The sequence below is a fragment of the Tenrec ecaudatus genome, chromosome 10 (assembly GCF_050624435.1).
Source record: "Tenrec ecaudatus isolate mTenEca1 chromosome 10, mTenEca1.hap1, whole genome shotgun sequence".
In the NCBI taxonomy this organism is placed as follows: Eukaryota; Metazoa; Chordata; class Mammalia; order Afrosoricida; family Tenrecidae; genus Tenrec; species Tenrec ecaudatus.
In genome coordinates, this window is record NC_134539.1 from 122,611,573 (window position 1) to 122,631,497 (window position 19,925).

Here is a 19,925-nt window from a genome sequence, read left to right on the forward strand (position 1 = left end):
AAGCACTTATTTTCTCTTCTGCCAAGCCCCCTTTCCTTCGGAATCATGCACAAGAACACTAGTAGCAGATAGGAAGACTTATTCTGGATTCCATCAGGAAGCCTGGACAGTGATACCCAAGTCAGCACAGAGTTTAGAACTAGTCACTCACCTGACGGTAGAACACTCACTCTCTACCTCACTTCGCCACCAGAGCGTGCTTACCCAAATCTCCCCTTCTGAGTGCCGGGGCTCCGGGAGAGTGATGGATTGGTGATCAGATGTCATTTTATTCTGAGCACCTACTCAGCCAACTTCAATATGTAATAACTTGTTTTACTGAAACATGTGAACCACCCCAGCGCCAAGGCAGCCAGATGCACCACACACTCTTGAAGGAGTCCCAAAGCCTTGGTTCTGCCTTCCGTTTGGCAAAGGCAGCTGGGAGGATGCCACCTCCCTAACTTGGGAACACTTAGGACATCTGTGTTCTAGGTGGCTGCCACTGCTGTCTAGGCTAGCATGCCTGGAACCCTGGGCTCCAGTAGAGACAGGAAATGACACTGCCAAACTTTCCTCCTTATAAAGGCAGATAATTCATCCAGGAATTACCACCCTCCTCACTTCCCTAGGGGGGAGTCAGTGGTTAAGTCAGCAGGATACAACTGGAGAGAGATATAAAAACAGCTTCCTCTGACCCCAAGTTCAGGCACAATGCCTTCTCTTCAAGAATAAAGCCAGATAACCAGCTAACTTAGGGGAAGTACAGAGGGCACATTACTCCTGAGATTTCTCTGAAAAAAGGCAGCTTAATCACCGACGGGAGGGAGTCAGAGTAGTCCACTGGACAGTGTACAAGGGCTTAGGAAACCTGAGCTTAGATCCACTGGCAGCCCCTACCAGTGCCCTGGCATCTTCCTTCCAAAGGCCTCAGTCACTTCAGCCCTCTCTCCAACTTGCTCCTCATGCATTTTTGACTCAGGGACAGGCACCGCTATTTTCTCAGGGTTCTTTTTCCTCTGTATCCCAGCCTGTCTGACACTCTGGGTTCTTAGGTAGCCTCTCCTGCCTGCTCATAGTCCCACAGCTGCTCGCCTGGGCTTCTTCTGCATGCAGCACACATTCCTTATGAGCCAACCAAATGCCAGGCGCTGTGTGACGCAGGGCACACAACACAGAGTGTTTGTGGTGCACCTGCCTTCACTGAGCTTACGTTTTGGTGGAGGAAACAAACCTGAAAACACATCTGAGTGAATTATGTGGGTGCTTCCAAAGAAAGATACAGAGAGGTAAAGAATGATAGAGGAGGTTGGGGCAAGAACCAACTTTAGAAGGCAGTCTTGCCTGACTGGTTGGCTGGCCTACACAAAGCAGCCCTGGTAGGACAAACGGTTAAGCAGCTTGAGCTTACCCAGAGGCCCTGGGGGAGAAAGACATGGGATCCGCAAGATTAGCCAAGAAAACGATGGGGCAATTGTACTGTCAGAAGGGATCCCTACGTCAGACCCAACTTGATGGCACCTAACAATATCCTGTCCTGTTTCCCTCCCTGTCCCTGCCCAAGTCCAGTTCAACTTTCACCATCAATTCAAATGCCATCTCGTCACACCTATCCTCACCCTTGTTAGCAATTGTTTTCTTTCCTCTGGCATTCACTTTAATCGAGTCATCTGCATGCACGCTGCCTGCTTTCTGAGCTCGGCTACTGGAGGGAGATCACTGACTTTGGCTCTTGCCTTCAGCACCTTAAGCTCAGAAGGGACTTAAAAAGCACACCAAATCCATGCCTGCACTCCCCCTTTATGTGGTTAATGCAGCCCTAATTATCTCACAGGGTTATGAAAGATCAAATAAAATTCAAGATGTGAAAGTACTTTGATATTAAAAAAAACCCTGTACAAATAGAAATTGTTTTGTAACCATAATTATAGCAGTGACCACTCTGGGAAGCTGCCCACACAGGGACGCCAGGTACAGAGCTGGCTTCCCAACTCTGCTCTAGTGTAGCAGAAAGGGCGTTCTACTACTTCAGTGGCCCGGGTTTTCTGTCTCCTTTTCCATCACGTACCTGTGGCAGCAATGATCACTGCAAAACAGAGGTGGAGTCACAATGCCCAGGTCTGAATCCCCCCGCCCCGCTCTGCCACCTCTGACCTGACAGATGACTCTGTCTTAACTTTCTCACGGGCTGTTGTGAGAATGAATCAATGTATGTGTGGCACGGTTCTGATCAAGGGCCGGTCGCCGCAATGGGTCAAGGTTAGACGAATCCATCGAGCTTCCTGGTAGCTGCCATGTTATCAAGATTCCTGGTAGTTCCTCTTGATTATTGGCAAACAGTATGGTGTACACAGAAGACGCCATGGAGGGGACAGGGCACCAGGAAGGCCTTGAGAATGAGGTCCCAACGAAGTGACGTTTGTCAGAGAAGACCTGGCTCCTCTGAGAAAGATTCAGTATCTGTCACACGAGAACTGCCACGCTGGTGAGTCGGGCACTGAGAAAAGAAAGCAGCAAGAGGCCTGCTCTGGTTATTCTTGGGCCTTATCTGCTTAACCAAGAGGCTGAGGACAGGGAGTCAAGCTCCATCCGGCAGGAAACTGAACCTGAGCCATTTGTTTCCAGCTCGGTGAGGGGTCAAAGATGACAACAGTGATCCAAACAGTTGTTCCCCACTCTCAGAGAAGGACGGGGCTGTCCCTTCTCCCAAATCCGATTTCCACTGGAGACAACACAGGCAACGTCTCTGTCACGTGATCTGTGTGGAGGGGAAATGCCACATTGGGGTGGGCGTTCTAGCTTAAAACCAAAGGTGTGCAGAATGAGCCCCACTCCCCCCGAGAATTCAGGGGAGTGATTTCCAATGCAAACAGACGGAGGACGAGGTGCAGGAGAACTGGAGCATGTCCAAGCACACCCTGTGTCCCCTGAGTCATCTGGAAACGGTTAACCAATAGGTCGGACACCTGGACTGATTACCTCTGAAGGGGATTTCCACACAAACCCTGCCGGGCAATATCCTCCACCTCTTCCTTCCCAAACAATGCAATCCAGTCACACCTGCTCTGAAGTGTGCCCCAAAGATGCCAACTTTCCTGTCTGCTGAGAGGCTGCCTCAGTTATAGCAGCAACTGCTGCTGACACGAGGTAACAGGAGCCAAGCAATGTTGCTTTTTAAACACTTACTTTGAATTAAGAGGCGCAGCTGCCCGGTGTTTGAAAAAGCCACACGTTGTGGATCTGGCAGCCAAGCCTTTTCAGCTGTGCTCCGCATCTCTTCCCGCGGAGCCAGCCAGCCAATTGCAAGGGACTCTGGGCCAGGCTCCTGACGAGAGAATTCGAATTCCACTTCTTAAATGACACCAGGATATTTGGATGAAGAGTGGGGCCATCTAAAATATTTCCCCCCTTTTAATTTAGAATCAACACCCACACAACACACTGCAAGGCTAGTGGGTCAAAGAGAATGAGCCAACAGTTGGCACCTGTTTCTCCCAACCCCATGCGATTCTAAAGGAAGTGAGTAAGCAGCTACACAGAACAGGTTTTTGTCTAATCCCTTTTAAGAGTACTGGTTAAATATGCAAATACGTGTAGATTACTCTATGCCAGCCCAGGCCTCACCCAAGGCAAATGTATTACCTCAAGTGAACTTGGCTCTGTTGGGAGGGGTGGGGAGGGGCAGGAAGCAGAGCCCCAGTCCACCAGACACAAGACTTTCCCAGGCACATTCTGTGCGGCCCCTACCCACCTTGTTTCGTAAAAACCCAGGGAAGCCTGAAGGCCTTCGCCTGGTTGATGGCAGTTAGAGCGAATGATCCTGGGCTTTCATAAATCGCTTCAATGTTTTCATTTTAAGCAATGAACTATGAATGTTCTGTTTATTTTCTATCAGGAATTAGATTTTCTGGTATACTGAGGAAGATTTTGCATATCATCTAATGAAAATTCCCAAACCTATTTATTCAGTAAATCTTATTGGTTATTATTGTTGCTTCTCTAACATCGCATTGAGCTTTTTTTTTTTTTTTTTTTAAACACAGCACTCTATGTTTTGGGTATTTCTACTTCATACTGGTCTTGACTAGATGAGAGGTTTTTTTTTAAAGCGCTCGTTCCCCCTGGGGGAATGGACAGCAGTAAAGTGGGTGAAGGGAGACGTTGGACAGTGTAAGATATGACAGAATTACAATTTATACATTATCAAGGGTTCATAAGGGAGGGGGTACCTGGGAGGGAGGGCAAAAATGAGCTGATACCAAGGGCTCAAGCAGAAAGCAAATGTTTTGAGAATGAGGATGGCAACAAATGTACAAATGTGCTTGACACCATGGACTATGTATGGTTTGTGATAAGAGTTACATGAGCCCCCATTGAAAAAAAAAAAGCTTTTGGTCTTATCAACAAAGTTATCAACTGTTAATTACTGTTCTTCTTCTAACTTTTTACTTAGTCTACATGTGTGACAGAGTATACAGTATCTAACCCCAAACAAGGACCATATGTTTAAGAGATTAACCCATTTTTGTTTTCCGGAATGACTACTGTCACATTATTACATGATTGATTAGCAGTCTTTTTCATGAATTAAAACGGAAACATTGTACTATTTTATCTGATTTAACCTCAATGGAGAGACTTGTCCATGTCTCTCCATTTTTATAGCTGAATCATTTCTCAAGGTCACATAAATAGAAGACATGTAGATCATCAACATGGAGGCAAATGGGTTTCGAAATGCGGGAAAACGGACACATCACCCCGGGTGAACACTGGCTTCCTGGGACCTGACTCAGGACCCCTGGGTGTCAGAGAACTATGCGCCACTGGGATTTCCACGTGTCTTTCCAGACTCACACCTCAACAGGCCCCAATTACCTACCATCCCTTTGAAACACTAGTGAGCGTGAGCTAACTCGGCATAGGGGCTTCTCTCAGTGTGGAGGAGGGCCATGGTATTTTCTTTGGCTTACCCTATGTCCCCAACTAGCCACTGTTGACTTGAATGATCAGTGAAAATACACTCATGCTGTTCTGTGAAAGAGCGCCTGGGGCACGGGATGAACTTGTGTAGGAGCAAGTGCTTTATCTGCTTAATTAACAAGGATATTTTAAGAAACTTCCTATGTATTTGCCTTGTCAGTTTCTGGTTGCTGAAAGAGAACGTGGGTAGGTGGCCACTATCCAAATGAGGCCAGTCTCCTTTACTTTCAATCAGCTTCACCATCTTCCCCAGTTCTGTAAACAGAACAGTGAAAATGGTGGGAAAACAGGCCCGGCACATTCTCACGTGTGGTAACTGCGCTGAAGGGGAAACACCTCCGTGTATAAAGCATAGACTGGATCGATGTGGTGGAGTGCTTGGTGCTCACGGAGTTGGGCATGATAGAAACATGGCAGACGTTGTTTAAGGCACAAGGTGAAATTTATACAAAGTAGAAGTACAAAAAAAAAGTACAAAAAGAACTCGCCCCCCCCCAAACCAAAACAAAACAAAGCAACTCCCAGCCACCACCACCCCCTTTTATTTGCCGAGATGTCAAGCCATGCATTTGCAAACGTCCTGGTCTCCGTCAGCTGGGATCAACTGGGGTGTGAGTGTACAATGGGACAGACACAGAATCAGAGCCGAAAAGCAGCACACTGCTCCGGCTGGGCTTACTCACTCAGACATTTGATGGAAGACAGAAAGAGCTGCTCACAATTTTTTTTTTAAAAACAAATCCATTGGAAAGATAGTAAATAAATGAGTAAATTATAAGTCAAATGCAGTGATCTAGTTTTTCTTTTTCTAGCACTCTAACGTAAAAAGAGATTTACCAAAGATTTTGTGGAAACAGTACACTTCCTATTTGCTCTCCTCTTTCCTTTCTTCAGGACAAACACCAAATAACGTGCAGGTGAAGGAGAAGAAACATGGCAACTGCAGGCTGACTAGAAACTTAGTGCACCACGAGAAGAACTCGGCGGGGTCTGAAAACCATTTGTTCATAGGAATCTACTGAAATAAAGCACTTGGACATGGCCTCAAGTTACTCCAAGTAACAGTCATATGCTGAGTCCTTGGTGGGGAGAAAGAAAGATGGTTAAGGAAGCAATCACTTTTCTAAAACCCTCAAGGCAAGTCACTTGTCTTTCCACAAAGGTGGTAACTTTTCCTTCGTTCATTTGGAGTCACGGTTCTCCCTCGACACCGCTGCCACAGTGACATCAGATGCTACTGGACACAGGGCCAGAGCTTTCCCTCCTACACCACGATGCTCGGTCATGTTGGAAAAACAGTAACATTTGATATGGATGGTCAGATGAAAGATACCAAGATGTCAGACAGCCCATCGACTGCTGTTGCCATGAGATTCACCAGTCAACATCAGTCTGATAAGCTACCCGACAAGTTGGTACAGCCATGCAGATGTCACGATGGGAGGCAGACAGACACGGAGGGAGGATTGGATTGAACACACGGGGCAGTGCTGCCCTCTGAAATACAGCTCTATTCTCCACCCAATGCTGGTCTCAATTTTCCTAAAGGAAAAAACTGAAATTGTTATTTTCTTCCCAAGCAAATAAAAATGACTAGGTTCAACCAGTAGTAACATGCCAAAGGAGAGAGAAATCACATAGCATATAAGTATGAAACACAAAAAGGAAAGAAAATGGGTCATAAAAGTAAACTTCTATGCCTGTTAAAACTAGAGTATACACTGAGCTATTAATTTTAATATGAGAATGATAGATTTCTCAATGTTTTCAGAAACGAAAATCCCGCTTGCAGGCCACTCCCACAGGCTGCCAGCACAGCAGCAGTGCACAGCTGCCTAATTCCACAACACAAGCTGCCCCTGGTGCTGGCTCTTCCATGCATAGAGAGGACTAAGAAATCCTTATTGGAAGTGGACTTGGCAAGGCTGTCATTCGGCTAGTAGAAGCTAAGGAAGTGAAAAATCAAACCAGACACGATTTTGGAATGATCAAAGATGTCTTTATAAAGTTTTTCTTGACTTCATTCTAAATATACAGAATAAAAAATGGCGTCAGCTCATTCGTGAGACACCAACCAGATTTTCCTTATACTGTTTCAAAATTTAACGATCAGTTTCCCCAGAGGGTGTGCAATGCATCATAAAATGGCCTTTTTTTGAGGGTGGGAGGGGAAGGTTGGGCAGGATGGCATATTAAATTTTACCATGATAGACATGCAAGACTGTTAACCAATCTAATTTATATACATTTTGATGAATTAGAAAAAAAAGAAAGCAATCATTGGACAAGCTAAAAAGCTTGACATACTTATGAACTTTGCGGGTGGGGTGGTGGGAATTCTCTAATTGTACTATGAGGGCCTTTTTAAAGGAAGGGATAGAGGCCAGTTTCTGTTAGGTTTGCTGCTGAACATCACACTCCACCCTAATAAAATACAACTTGGATTGACTTAGGGCGGATACCTTACCTTAAAAAACAAAGGAAAAGTTATGTCAGTGCAAAATATGGACTAAACGGCGTTTAAAAACTGATAGAGGCTGGAAAGGAGAACGTCCCTTCCTGGTCTGCAGTCCTCCCAGTGTAAGGCAGGACTCAGCCACGCTAATTTCTGCAGTTATAATTTTTCTCTGCTTATTTTGTTTTTTCCTCGGAGTTCAACCGCTGTTGGATTCGTTTGGCATAGCTTTGTGCCATGGAGTTAATGATGGACAGGATGAAGTAACACACCATGACTACAACCAACTTCTCAAACATCCAGGACAACCAGTTTTCTCCCTGCAAGAGAAGAAAATGCAGAACAATCCAACAAAGAAAGGTCTCATTAGTTCAGGAGCGGGGGGCGGGGGGGGGGGTATCTATGATGAGTTCATGAAAAGAAAACAGATTCTGCAACATTTTTGGCCTATTGCTCTTTTCAGAAAATTAAAAAAATATATATTCAGCACCACCCTGGCAATGACAAACGTTTGCACTCTAACAGCCCACAATCCCGGACAAGGCTTATGTATCTGCTTCTGCAGCAGCCCCCCCCCCCCCACACTTTGGGACACACTGGTCTAGAGAACCTAAAAACACACAGGCTGAGTCCGCATCCTGTCCTGAAGACCACACGAGGACCCACCCGTCCTCCAGCAGATTTTGGCAAAGGAGGGGTCAGAGCTATTTTCTTTCCTTAGAGCTGCAGTATTGTGAGCAACCTTCAAAGGACGATTCTGAAATCGTATTGGGTCAAGTGACGGCAGTAATAGCCGCATGAAGAGCTTAACAACACACACACACACCCTACGCCCCCCCCCCCTTCCGATTCCCCATGCCACGGCCTCTGGTGCTCGTGAGGCCCCCCACCATAAAACTGTGTCAACAGAAAAGGCAGCCTGAGAGCCTCAGTTAGGATTGTTTAAGCTTTAAGCTCAGCTATGGTAAGTGCCTTGGTCCATAAACATGATTATCCTTCCATCTCCCCAAAGAAAAGTAAATAGAAGATGAAGGCTGATATTCAAGTGATTTCATGAAGTTCAATATTTTGTTGTGTTGTAAATATAAAATTTAAATCTCGTTGGGGAGTATGTCCTGAAACCTAATTAATTTCTCATCCATTACCTTATCACTTAAAGTAAAAGCAATAGTTTATTCTATTTATCAATCTTTGCCATTAGTCCTCACTTTGTTTGGAGAACTTGCCCCAAACCCAACCTACTCTGTTCTGTTTTAAGACTAAGACTCCCAGCAGAGAGTAAATCGAGCTTCAGACTCTGTAAAGGCAGGGGGGACAAACAAAACTCACTCCTCTCAGTCCACACACTCAAAGGAAAGTCTTTTTGCCTGAAACTGCTCAGGGGTTGGGGGAAGGGAGGAAGGGGATGAAACAAGGTCTCACCTGTGGGGTGCCCATTTCACTTTTGTGGTGAAGTTTTTGCCGCTGAGCTTCCAAGTACTCCTGGAACGGCTTCTGCAGAGAAGGACCTATGCCAGGGACAGCGCTGGAAACAGGGTGCAGTGGCCCAAGGAAGAAGAGACATTTGGGAAGAAAAGTAGAAAGTTCATTAAAGAAAATTCACTTACCGCCTGGTCTTAAAAAAAAAAAAAAAAAGCAGAGGTTGTAGAGGAGAAGGGATAAAATACAATATTCAGCAGAGCTGGCGAGATTCTGTGACCCCTTTTTATAAAAGCACAGAAAAATCCCTTCTTCCAACACCCCTTTAAAGGAGAAAAGCCTCTCCTTGTTTGGGGGAAGCTAGGAGCTTCCTGGCTAGAGCCCCTTCCAGCAGGAGCTTCTCCTGGGTGAGGCCAGCTGAGCTGAAGGAAGCTGCACACTGGCGTGACACGAGGAATTAAAATGAATGACTTCTGAGAAGTCCCACATTTATCACCACCGGTTCCTGTAAGAGCTGGTTTGAACCGATTAATAAGGAAATGACTTATGCTTGTGTCATCCCTAGTTAAAAAAGAAACTGCCTGCCCTCTCCCCACTGGTCCCATCTTCTCAGAGGGGGCGGGCCTTTCTCAATCTAAGTCCTTATTAGGACAATCTGTGCGTCATCTTTATTCAAAAAGAATGTATTAGCAAATTTGAGAGGCACCTCCCCCAGGTCAGAAGTCAGTGATTAACAAAGGAACAAAGAAGGAACTGTGAAGGCTGACTCATTCCCGGTTCATGGTAGGTGATCTGCAGAGACTGCAGGACATTACTAAACAATCTGATCTGAGATGGCTGGAGACGGAGCTTCCCCCAGCAGCTCCCTCTCACCCACAACACTGGGGCAGGCCTTCGAAACGGGTCTGGCAACGGCGACTACTTGCTGGCAGGCAGGGTTTATACAAATGTATCTGTACAGTGTGCGTGTCTATCTAGTTTTTCATCTGTCACAGCAGGGCTCCTGCAGCATCCCTTTCTCCTGGGGTCTGCCAAAGGTATTGGAAGTCTCTCGGCAGCGCCGCGCCTCCCCTTTTAGAATACGGCGTTAGCTTTCTGTTAGAAAAAATAGAGGCAAGAGGCACTTTTTGTCAGTGAATTTATCTGAAGCTAACAAACTCAGAACTTCTGGTTGATAATTTTCTTTGATCCTGTTATTCATTAACTACCAAACACTTCAATGTGAAGGACCTGTAAAAAGTCCTGAACAGAACCATTTGACAGAACATAGAGGATGAAGGGCAATGCCTTGGTCTAGTCAGTCTTTTTCCTGACTTTGAGGGAGACCCAGAGGGCCACACAGGTCTGACTACAAAGAGGCAACAATACAAACTTTCTTTTTCCCTGTGTCACTGTGGTAAACAATTCTTCCTTAAATGATGTAGGTGGGGATGCACGCAGCCCATCCATTTGTACTAAGAATAAGCCACATGAATATACCATGTATATATACTCATGTATAAGCCGAGTTTTTCAGCACATTTTTAATGCAGTGTTTGTGGTAAAATTAGGTGCCCCAGCTGATATTCGGGTTGGTTTATCCTCGAGTATATACAGTACATTTTAAAACTCTCAGAAAAATACATGCACTCAAAGATTCTGAGTCCTCCAATTTTTAAGAACTTTCCTTCAGAGCGAGTGAACAACAGTCAGCTCATTGTTAACCCCCCCCCCCCCTCCGCCGGGTACCACCAGAGTCCAGCTATTATCTAAAGAGAAAATTGAGAGCCAAGAGCAAATGTTAGAAAGGCTCTAATTTTTGGTGAGTGTTGTGGAGGGGAGGCAAGGAGGGGCCTGGCAGCAGTCACCAGTCTCTCCAACAGACTCGGCGATGATGAGCAATCTGCCGTGGTAAGCAGCCCAGCAAGCTCCGGCTTTAGCTGATAAAGTGCATGTCATTGTACATGCAAAGAACGAGCCCTAGGCTAACACCGGGATTCAGTTTCAGGCTGCTCTTGTGTTACACATATGCTTAGAGTAGTTTTAAGTGGTGGTGGTGGTGGGGGGAATGTCTCTCTCTACAGTTTGCCATGATAGACTAGGGAAACATTTGAAAATAAGAACAGAGGTGAACGTTTTGTCTTGTTATTTTGGAGGGTGCAATACATTAATCAAAACTATCATCAACAAGAAGAACCCTGGTGGCGCTGTCTGGTAAGCACTGGGCGGCTAACTGCAAGGTTGGAAGTTCAAACCCACCAGCTGCTCCATGGGAAAACTGAGGCTATTTGCTTCTATGAAGGTTTACAGTCTTGGAAACTCTATAGAGGAACTAAGATGGAATAGACTGGATGGCAGTGGGTTTTTTCCCCCTCTCATTTACAAATACCACATACTGTGAATAAATCTAAACCATGTTAACCTACATTCAAAATCCAAAAGTTTCAGTCACGTCTGCTTTCACTTCTCTTTCTACAAAAAATGTCTATGCCACAGATTTCAACTAATACAAAGGACTTTTGTACCAGAGTTTTCTTAATTATCACTAAACCTACTTTAGATTGTAGCTGCTGCTCTTTAAGTCTATTTATGGCAAAAAAACAAAAACAAAACACCAGCCTACAGTCTCACCTCTCAAGCTACATTTCAGGCTGCAGACAGAAACAAGGGTCAATTAACTTAAGAAACCTACATGCGGGGGAACCCGTATCACAGTTCAGTAGATTTTTATAGTTGGCCAATAGAGAATGATTGAAGACCTCTGTCAATGGTGCTCATTACATTAACAGTAAAATTTACAGATGTGTATGGTTTAACATCAACAATACCAGGAAACCCAAACTTATTGCCATTGAGTTGATCAGAACTCATATTGATCTTATATTGGGTTTCCCAGGCTATACATCTTTGCTGGAGCAGAAAGCCTTGTCTTTCTCCCTCCAAGTGGCTGGCTGACCTTTGTTGGTCAGCAGCCTGACACCTAATCCACACCAGCAGGGCTCCAATGTTCACAGCAGGGTCTGTGAAATAAGATATTGATTTGGATGTTGGAGGAACACCTGTGCTGGGAGAGGGGTGGGGGCTCCCAGGTGCAGTGGCATCTGCTCCCACTGCAGACATCTCAGGTGAGCACTTGGCTGGGTCCTGCCCATCTGTCACCACCTCCTTTGCTAAGCCAGCTGTAAGACCAGGTTGCCGGGGAGAACTTGCCTGGGGAGGCAACACTGGGTCAAGGGGTGCAAAACATGGGGTTTAGACCCACTGACATGTGGGAGCCAAGCGGGACAGGGTTGGGAGTTTGGGTCTGGGACCTCACTGCAGCAGAACAGGTGGCTCCCAGGTCTGTGAACAGCACCTTGAGGGGCTCCGACCTCAAGATGAGGGTCCGCTGTCCTGGCACTCAGTCACTTGAATGCCCCAGCACACAGATAAACATACCCGACATTACCCGAATGCACCTTAGAACCCTGTGATGGAGAAAACCCTGAAAGTAGGAGGTGAACAAACACACAACTATTTTTCAGTCTAATAGCTGGACAAAAAATATACTTAACTAGCCTTAAAAATCGCCATTTACCCTGGGCAAGAAAACTGAAAAAAAAAAAAAAGGAAGAGAAAACAGGTCTCATCTTCTTTCTCGTGGTGCAACGCAGCAGCATGGTGGAAAGAAAACGGTCTTCGTGGGTGGTAAAGACTTGCTGTGTTCTTGGCACACATAAACGTGTTTTTAAGAACCACCCCCCCAACAAACAAAAACCCAATTCCCAATAAATTACCGAGCTTTTTTGTTATTGACCTGGGTGGATCCTGCCCACCAAACCTCAGACAGTGCAAGGGAAATAAAGCTGGGGGCAAGGGGGAGACAAAGAAGAACCACACAACTCCAAACGGACTCAAGGCTCAGTCAGGGTTTCACGGGGTAAGTATTTTCCCATGCGTACATACTTTAGTATTTGTTAAAAAGGAACAAAGCCAAACTTATTTGCAAACTCTAATGCTGTTCAATAATCTAGTCAGAGTACCCGTTGGGTCAACTCCTGCCCAATTTTCAAATAAAATTCAAAAAATATAGAATTCAATGATGCATCACTGGACTTCTGAACATCAACGATCAGATAAATGCATACTGTAACTTCTCACCACATTTCCTCACACCAAATAATGTCTGCATTATTCTCCATGCCCACAGAACCAGACAATCTTCCAGAGGAGCCGTCACAATTGGCACAGGTTGCACAGAGTGGGTGGAGTGATTACTCCTGTTTTTCACAATGCTCAAACTTTCATTTGTTGGTTAATCCAGAGCACACACCCATTCCAAGCACGTCTAGAATTCATCAGTCATTATTTCTGTGTCAGGAGATTCCTTTCAAATTGTGTAAGTATAAAACAAATCTGCTAACACACATTTGATTTTCAATCTTTTCAAAACACACGCACACTCTCTCCCCAATCTTTTCACCATCATGGAGAGTGTCATCACTTAAACTAGGGCTTAGTAGAAAACCTAAAACTTTCCCTGAACAGTTCACGATTCCATTTGAAATTTTATGTGTCTTGTGTTATGTGTGTTCATAACATGGGAGCACTGTACTTGACACAGAAATGACATGAATGTAAAAAGATGATTTGACTTGTTGGCTAGCCCTATCTTTCAGAGTATGTATAAAGGTTAAATAGTTATGATATGCCAAAGCCTGAGGACATTATGGATATTTGAGAATAATTTTAATTAATACAAGCTCTGTTGCTTTCTCACTACCTTCTAGATCTTTTAAAAACATTCATCTGATGACTAATCAGAAAGTCAAACCTTTGAGAGTCTCGTCTTTCTTCTAGAGAGCAGCTGGTGGATTTGAACAGCTAAAGCTCATCCAACAGCACCACCAGAGCCATTTTCCATAAGGTTATTAAAAAAGTTACTGCCATTAAGTCAGTTCTAACTCATTTCCCTACCAGGAAAGGTAGAACTAACTGCCCCTGTGGGTTTCTGTCACTGTAACTCTTTACAGGGATACAATGATTCATCTTTCTTCTGTGGAAATGGTTGGTGGTTTGGGACTGCTGACCTGGTGAGCAACCCAATGGGCAACCCCCTCTGACACCTGTGCTCACCTACAGAGTTAGACTCCCCCACCACCGCGTCCATTGGCTGAGATGGCAATGCTATAATTTTCCTGCTGCTCACTGGGAGCAGAGCACTGACAGTATCCATCACCTTCATCTTCATTACCTTCTCGGAAGGTATCTTTTAAAGCTATGTTTTGTGTTTATTAGTAAGAGTTACAACCTAGAATCTAATTAGGGGCATAGAAAAGAACACCAGAGCTACAACAAGTTGAAAGTGACCAGCACACAAGGGTCCCAAGGCCCTTTTTTCCCCGTGGACCTCTTGCTCTCACCACCCCAACCCCCTACCAGGGGCTATCTTTGCACTATGAGGCCTTCTGACCTAAGGATTGTGGGAATGACAATCAGACCTCTGGTAAACCGACCAATCCAATAATGTACAGACACTCATATGCATTTTCTATGTAGGCACTAACACCATAACGTGATATGCAAATGCTAAAACAAAAATATTAAAAAATACATAATGGGGAGGGGGAAGCGGGGAGGGAGGGGAAAAATGAGGACCTGTTGCCAGGGGCTTAAGTGGAGAGCAAATGTTTAGAGAATGATGAGGGCAATGAATGTATAAATGTGCTTGACACAATGGATGGATGTATGGATTGTGATAAGAGTTGTATGAGCCCCTAATAAAATGATTAAATAAATAAGGCATCCCCCCCCCCCAAATACATAATGGGTGAAATAAAAATAAATACAGTAGAAGTTTGATTACTTTAATTCTGGTGACTTAGACCAGTGCTTCCCAAAGTGAGCAATTATCATCCCCTGGGGGGTGGTGTTTGCTGGAACAATCCAGGGGGGCGGGGGGCGCTGCAAAAGCAGATGCCTACACTTTGTCCTGGATTGTTTGCTATAGTACAAAAGCATTTACTTCCTGGGTGGGGGTGGGAACTCAGTAATTTTCTTTCTGAAAAGGTGGTGGTAGGTCAAATAAGTTTGGGAATCTATAGGTTATAGTCATTGCTCCCAAAGGGTAAGAAAAATTCCTAAGGCTTATTAGTTGGCAAGACTGTTAACTGCTCACTAGTTAAACTGTTAAATTATATTTCAAATGAATACCGGGGTCATGAGAGTCATCTTGATTGGTTGAGAATTGATCTCTCAATAAACCCAATGAATACTTTGACTCCATGAATTCTACCAATTGAGTTCAGGCACAAGAGTATAAGACTAGATAGAATCTGAGGCAGAATGGTCTTGTGTGCCGACTGGAGACCCAAAGCCCATTTGTAGACAACTGGACACCCCCCTCACAGAAGGGTCACAAGAAAGAGACAAGGCAGTCAGGGTGCAGTATAGCAACGATGAAACATATATTTTCTGCTAGTTCTTTAATGCCCCCCCCCACTATCATGACCTCAATTCTACCTTACAAATCCAGCCAGACCAGAGCATGTACACCGGTACAGATAAGAGCTGGAAACACAGGGAATCCAGGACAGATAAACCCCTTAGGACCAATAATGAGAGTAGCAATACAAGGAGGGTAAGGGGAAGGTGGGAAGAGAAAGGGGGAACCGATCACAATGATTTACATATACCCCCTTCCCAGGGGAATAGACAACAGAAAAGTGGGTGAAGGGAGACATGTATAAGATATGACAAAATAATAATTTATACATTATCAAGGGTTCATGAGGGAGTGGGGAGGGAGGGAAAGAAACGAGCTGATACCAAGTGCTCAAGCAGAAAGAAAATGTTTTGAAAATGATGGCAAAAAATGTATAAATATGCTTGACACAATGGATGTATATATGGATTGTGATTAGAGCTGTAAGAGCCCCAAATAAAATTATTTTTAAAAAGATTTTATGAATTGAAAAAAAAGAAAACGGTCTTGCATTGACCCAAGGCAACACACCATTCTGCTGAGAAGATGGAAACGCACATTTTAAGTACTTCTAGGATGTATAAAGTGGCTTCTAAAAGTCTGAAAGAAACTTCTGCTACCCTTTAATTCCAGTTTTACACCAACTTTTTGGCACCCCTTTGTATTTTCATGGATGAATTAAAACCCACCTCCTCCTACTGCCCTGCCCTGGGCTTGTTGATCCATCTTGTAGACTAAACAGGCCATGTGGCAGGAGCTCAGCAATGTGATGGACTAGCAATTCCCTCTGCTGACAAAAGTCTTGTAAATAATGCTCTACTTTCTGAAATGTACACATTTTAATCAAACACTGTGGAGTTCAATTTTCCTCGCTACCCCTAGGCAGTGATCTAAAGAGGCTTAACGGTGAGTATATGAATGAGCTGTCATTTCCTGTCTGATAAAGATTCTCACAGTATTTAACCACCTGTTTCCCTGGGGCCCAACCAACACTGGAGCATTATTCATAGTGACTCAGATGGGACCTCAGACTCCCAGGCAGATTCAACAACCATAGATTGCCCTACACATGAAACTGCATTTCTTCCCAAGGTAGCCAGTTCTAGAGAAAGGCAGCTGGCTGGGTGGGGATTTATCACAAAGTGTTTCCGAGAAGCCAAAGGTCAGTAAGGTAACTTAGGTTAATATTTATAGCATTCAGAGATTAGGGGATAAAAAAAGACATTGTTACCTCATTACTCCAGGAATAGAAAAAAATAAATGAGTTGGCACTAACTGCAAACCAATTCATATTACCTCAAGCAGAAATATGATCTAGAAGGCTGTGTCCGACTGCAATGAACGTGTCAATAACTTACAGCGTACGAAACAATTGGCAAGGGAGCACTCCCCTTGCTTTTAGATGTGAAATGTGGTGGCCACCCCCACGGGGCTCCTTTCCACACCAGGAGCTTGGAAAGGCACCGGATCATCAAATAAACGCAGGGTGAAGATTATTCGCCACCACAAATAATCTAGGGCTTTTGCATATAAACAAAAGTTTGAATGGATAGTCTCTGGCACCTTCTAAAATTCGTTGTGATTCAACCTCAGGATTTGGGATTCAAACCTCTAGAATTTCACCCACATCTGCGCCTCTTTCAAAGGATTAAAATCTCTTTTGTACTCAAATTAGTTGATTGTGTGCGGAGTGGTATAATAAACACACGACACGCCCATTTCTTGGTGGCAGGGGAGAAAGAAGTCCACTGCTCCTGCCGGAGACTTCAAGTGTATTGTTGTAATGCCTTTAAGCATCTTCCATTCCCCGCTTTAAAACATTCAGAATTGTTTTCTGTAAGATTCAGAAAGGGCCTCCTAACAATTAACAGCTACTCTTTGAAATATGCTATAAGTAAAGAGATGACCCTGAAAATAATCACTTGTTTCTGAATGCAGACTTCAGCAGCAAGAACCAAGTAGGTATGTAGTTAGGGACGAAGCAACAGATTTTAAAATCCCACACTATTGATCAGAATTCAATCTCACAAAAAATAATGTAGTTATTCCAATCACGAGTCATGGCCCTTGCCCTCAGTGGAACTAATCGAGAAAGGTGATGAGAGGGCGTCCAATACCCGCGGAAACCAGGAATACCCCTCAGGGCAGCAGCTGCACTTCACAGGGAGCAGGGGGAGCGGCACACGAACCCAGCGGTGATTCCCCAGCAGGTGCACACAGCAGCTGTTTCAAAGGCGCTAGTTGAAACCTCTAGTTTCTTGCAGTCTCTCAATGACCCTTTAAAACACCTCAGAATCTTCACTCATTTTAAAAGGTGGCTAGTAATGAGGCTAGTAATGAGGTCAACCAGACTTTTGATCCTATTTCCTTTTACATCTTACCTTTTTTATGAATTTAACTTCTCCATAAGCCTTGGTCTCCCCATCTACTCAGTGATTTTACCTGTCAGGTTTGTGGAGTGTTCACAGACACCTATGCAAAGCACCTGGTGCTGTGGGTACTTAATAAACATTAGTTTCCTTCCTACACATCTCCCCTTTCTTCTATCTGTATTTCCATCCTCTCGCTATGACTTCTCTCTTCTATGACCTAAATATGCAGAAGCCTTCCCTATTAGTGAATGAATGAGTGTAGTCAATAAATAATTACAGAATACAGAAGACGTGTGCCAGGCAAAGAGTTCAATGCAACGTTTCTATAATCCAACTTACCTAGGCTTTATTGTCATCATCCGATTGAAATACACCAAGTAATCCTAAAATGATGCCTGTTTCTCAGTCCTCATCAGTTGACAATCCCTGCTTTAACCTGGTGCTACACTGCCCACCGTATCTATAACACAGAAGTGTTGAACATCCAAAGACAAGAACTACTGCAAACAAGAGGAAGGAGATTACTTACACTGAGAGGCAGGTGGGTTATGTTAAAATCAGAGCGTACAAGTGCTTCTCAGCAGTTGGGGGTCCTCGCTCATGTTCAGATAACTGTCTACGACTTTACAATGATCAAAGTCAAAGAAAGCAAAAGCACACAAATCATTTTATAGTTTAAAATGAAAGAGCATACTCAATGCAAGAACACATTGTTCTATTAAATTGGCATTCCAGGATGCACACCTTCCCGACACAATCGCTGAAGACAAAGTGAGTGAATAAGCAAATGTGGTGAAGAAAACTGATGGTGCCCGGCTATCAAAAGATATAGCATCTGGGGTCTTAAAGGCTTGAAGATAAACAAGTGGCCATTTAGCTAAGAAGCAACAAAGCGCACATGGAAGCACACCACCCTGTGTGACCATGAGTTGTCGAAGCGATCACTTCCTTACTGAAGGGTTGTGGGAGGAGATGAGCCAGTCAGGGTGCATGGTAGCAATGATGAAAGATATAACTTTCCTCTGGTTCTTAAATGCCCCTCCCCCCCACTACCATGATCCCAATTCTACCTTACAAATCTGGCTAAATCAGAGGATGTACATTGGCTCAGATAGCAACTGGAAACACAGGAAATCCAGGACAGATGACTCTTTCAGGACCAGTGGTGAGAGTGGTGATGCCTGGAGGATGGAGGGAATGTGGAGTAGAAAGGGGGAACTGATTACAAAGCAGGGAAGAGGGTGGGGGGAGATTTCAGACAGTGTAACATATGACAAAATAATAATAATTTATGAATTATGAGGGTTCATGATGTACGGGGGAGTGGGGAGGGAGGGAGAAAATGAGCAGCTAATATTAATGGCTCAAGCAGAAGGCAAATGTTTTGAGAATGATGATGGCAACAAATGCACATATGTGTTTGACACGATGGATGTATGTATGGATTGTGATAAGATTTGTACAAGCCTCCAATAAAATGATTTTTTAAAAAAAGAAAGGGCAGATTTTCGTTCTGAAGAAGAACAAGTCCAGACCCAGACAGCTCATTTGGACTCCTTGTTCCAGAGTGAGAACAAGAAACAGTATTCAGAATCAAGTACTTAATTTCTCAACGGTTAAAATGATCTCCCTGGCCATTGACAAGTCCCAGTCTCTAAGGTCAAACATCAAGTTAACGCAGGATAGGAAATAGCAGAGAAGATCATGGAACATTCTGTATCTGTTCAAAAGTCCCTGCTTCAGCAAACCCCTCCCCCCAGTCCTTAAGTTCAATGACTGAGTTATGGAAACTTTCTTGTGTGGTAAAGCTGGGGACTTTGTCCTCCAATAAGACCCTGGCGCCCTGACACTGAGCCAATGTTCTGCACATGGTTGTTTCAAGTCATATGCTTAAAGTTATTTTCTGGGAATTCTCACCCTCTATTTGGTGAGAATACTGAAACATATCATTTCAATCACGATTTCAAAGTTAGATTTAGTCATGCTCTTTAAGACATATGTCCAGGTTTTTTTTGCCATGTATGTTTTCAATGGAGAAATTTCAAAAATTAGTTTTAAATTTCAGTTTAAAGAAAACTTTGTAAAAAAAAAGAAAGAAAGAAAACTTGTAGCGTGACAATTGCCTTTCTTGCCAAAAAGCTCCCTGGTTCTAGCTTTTGGGTTCCAAATAGGATACAAAAAAGTGAGGATTTCACTGCATGTCTATTCTCATCCCTTACTCAATATTGTCACTATCCATCTGTTTAATATATTAGCAAATTTCCTTCTGTATTCC

General features: G+C 44.1%; 1 protein-coding gene across 1 annotated transcript in view; it reads right to left on the reverse strand.

Moving 5' to 3' along the window:
* Nucleotides 1-6,939: 6,939 nt before the first annotated feature.
* VMP1 (vacuole membrane protein 1) overlaps nucleotides 6,940-19,925 on the reverse strand; it is a 110,519-nt gene continuing 97,533 nt past the window's right edge. Inside the window, exons 11-12 of the mRNA XM_075561503.1 lie at nucleotides 8,840-8,942; nucleotides 6,940-7,737 (exon numbers count right to left, since the gene is read on the reverse strand). Coding sequence (XP_075417618.1) covers nucleotides 7,594-7,737; nucleotides 8,840-8,942 — 247 coding nt within the window. The 3' untranslated portion in view covers nucleotides 6,940-7,593. The remainder of the gene's footprint in view (nucleotides 7,738-8,839; nucleotides 8,943-19,925) is intronic.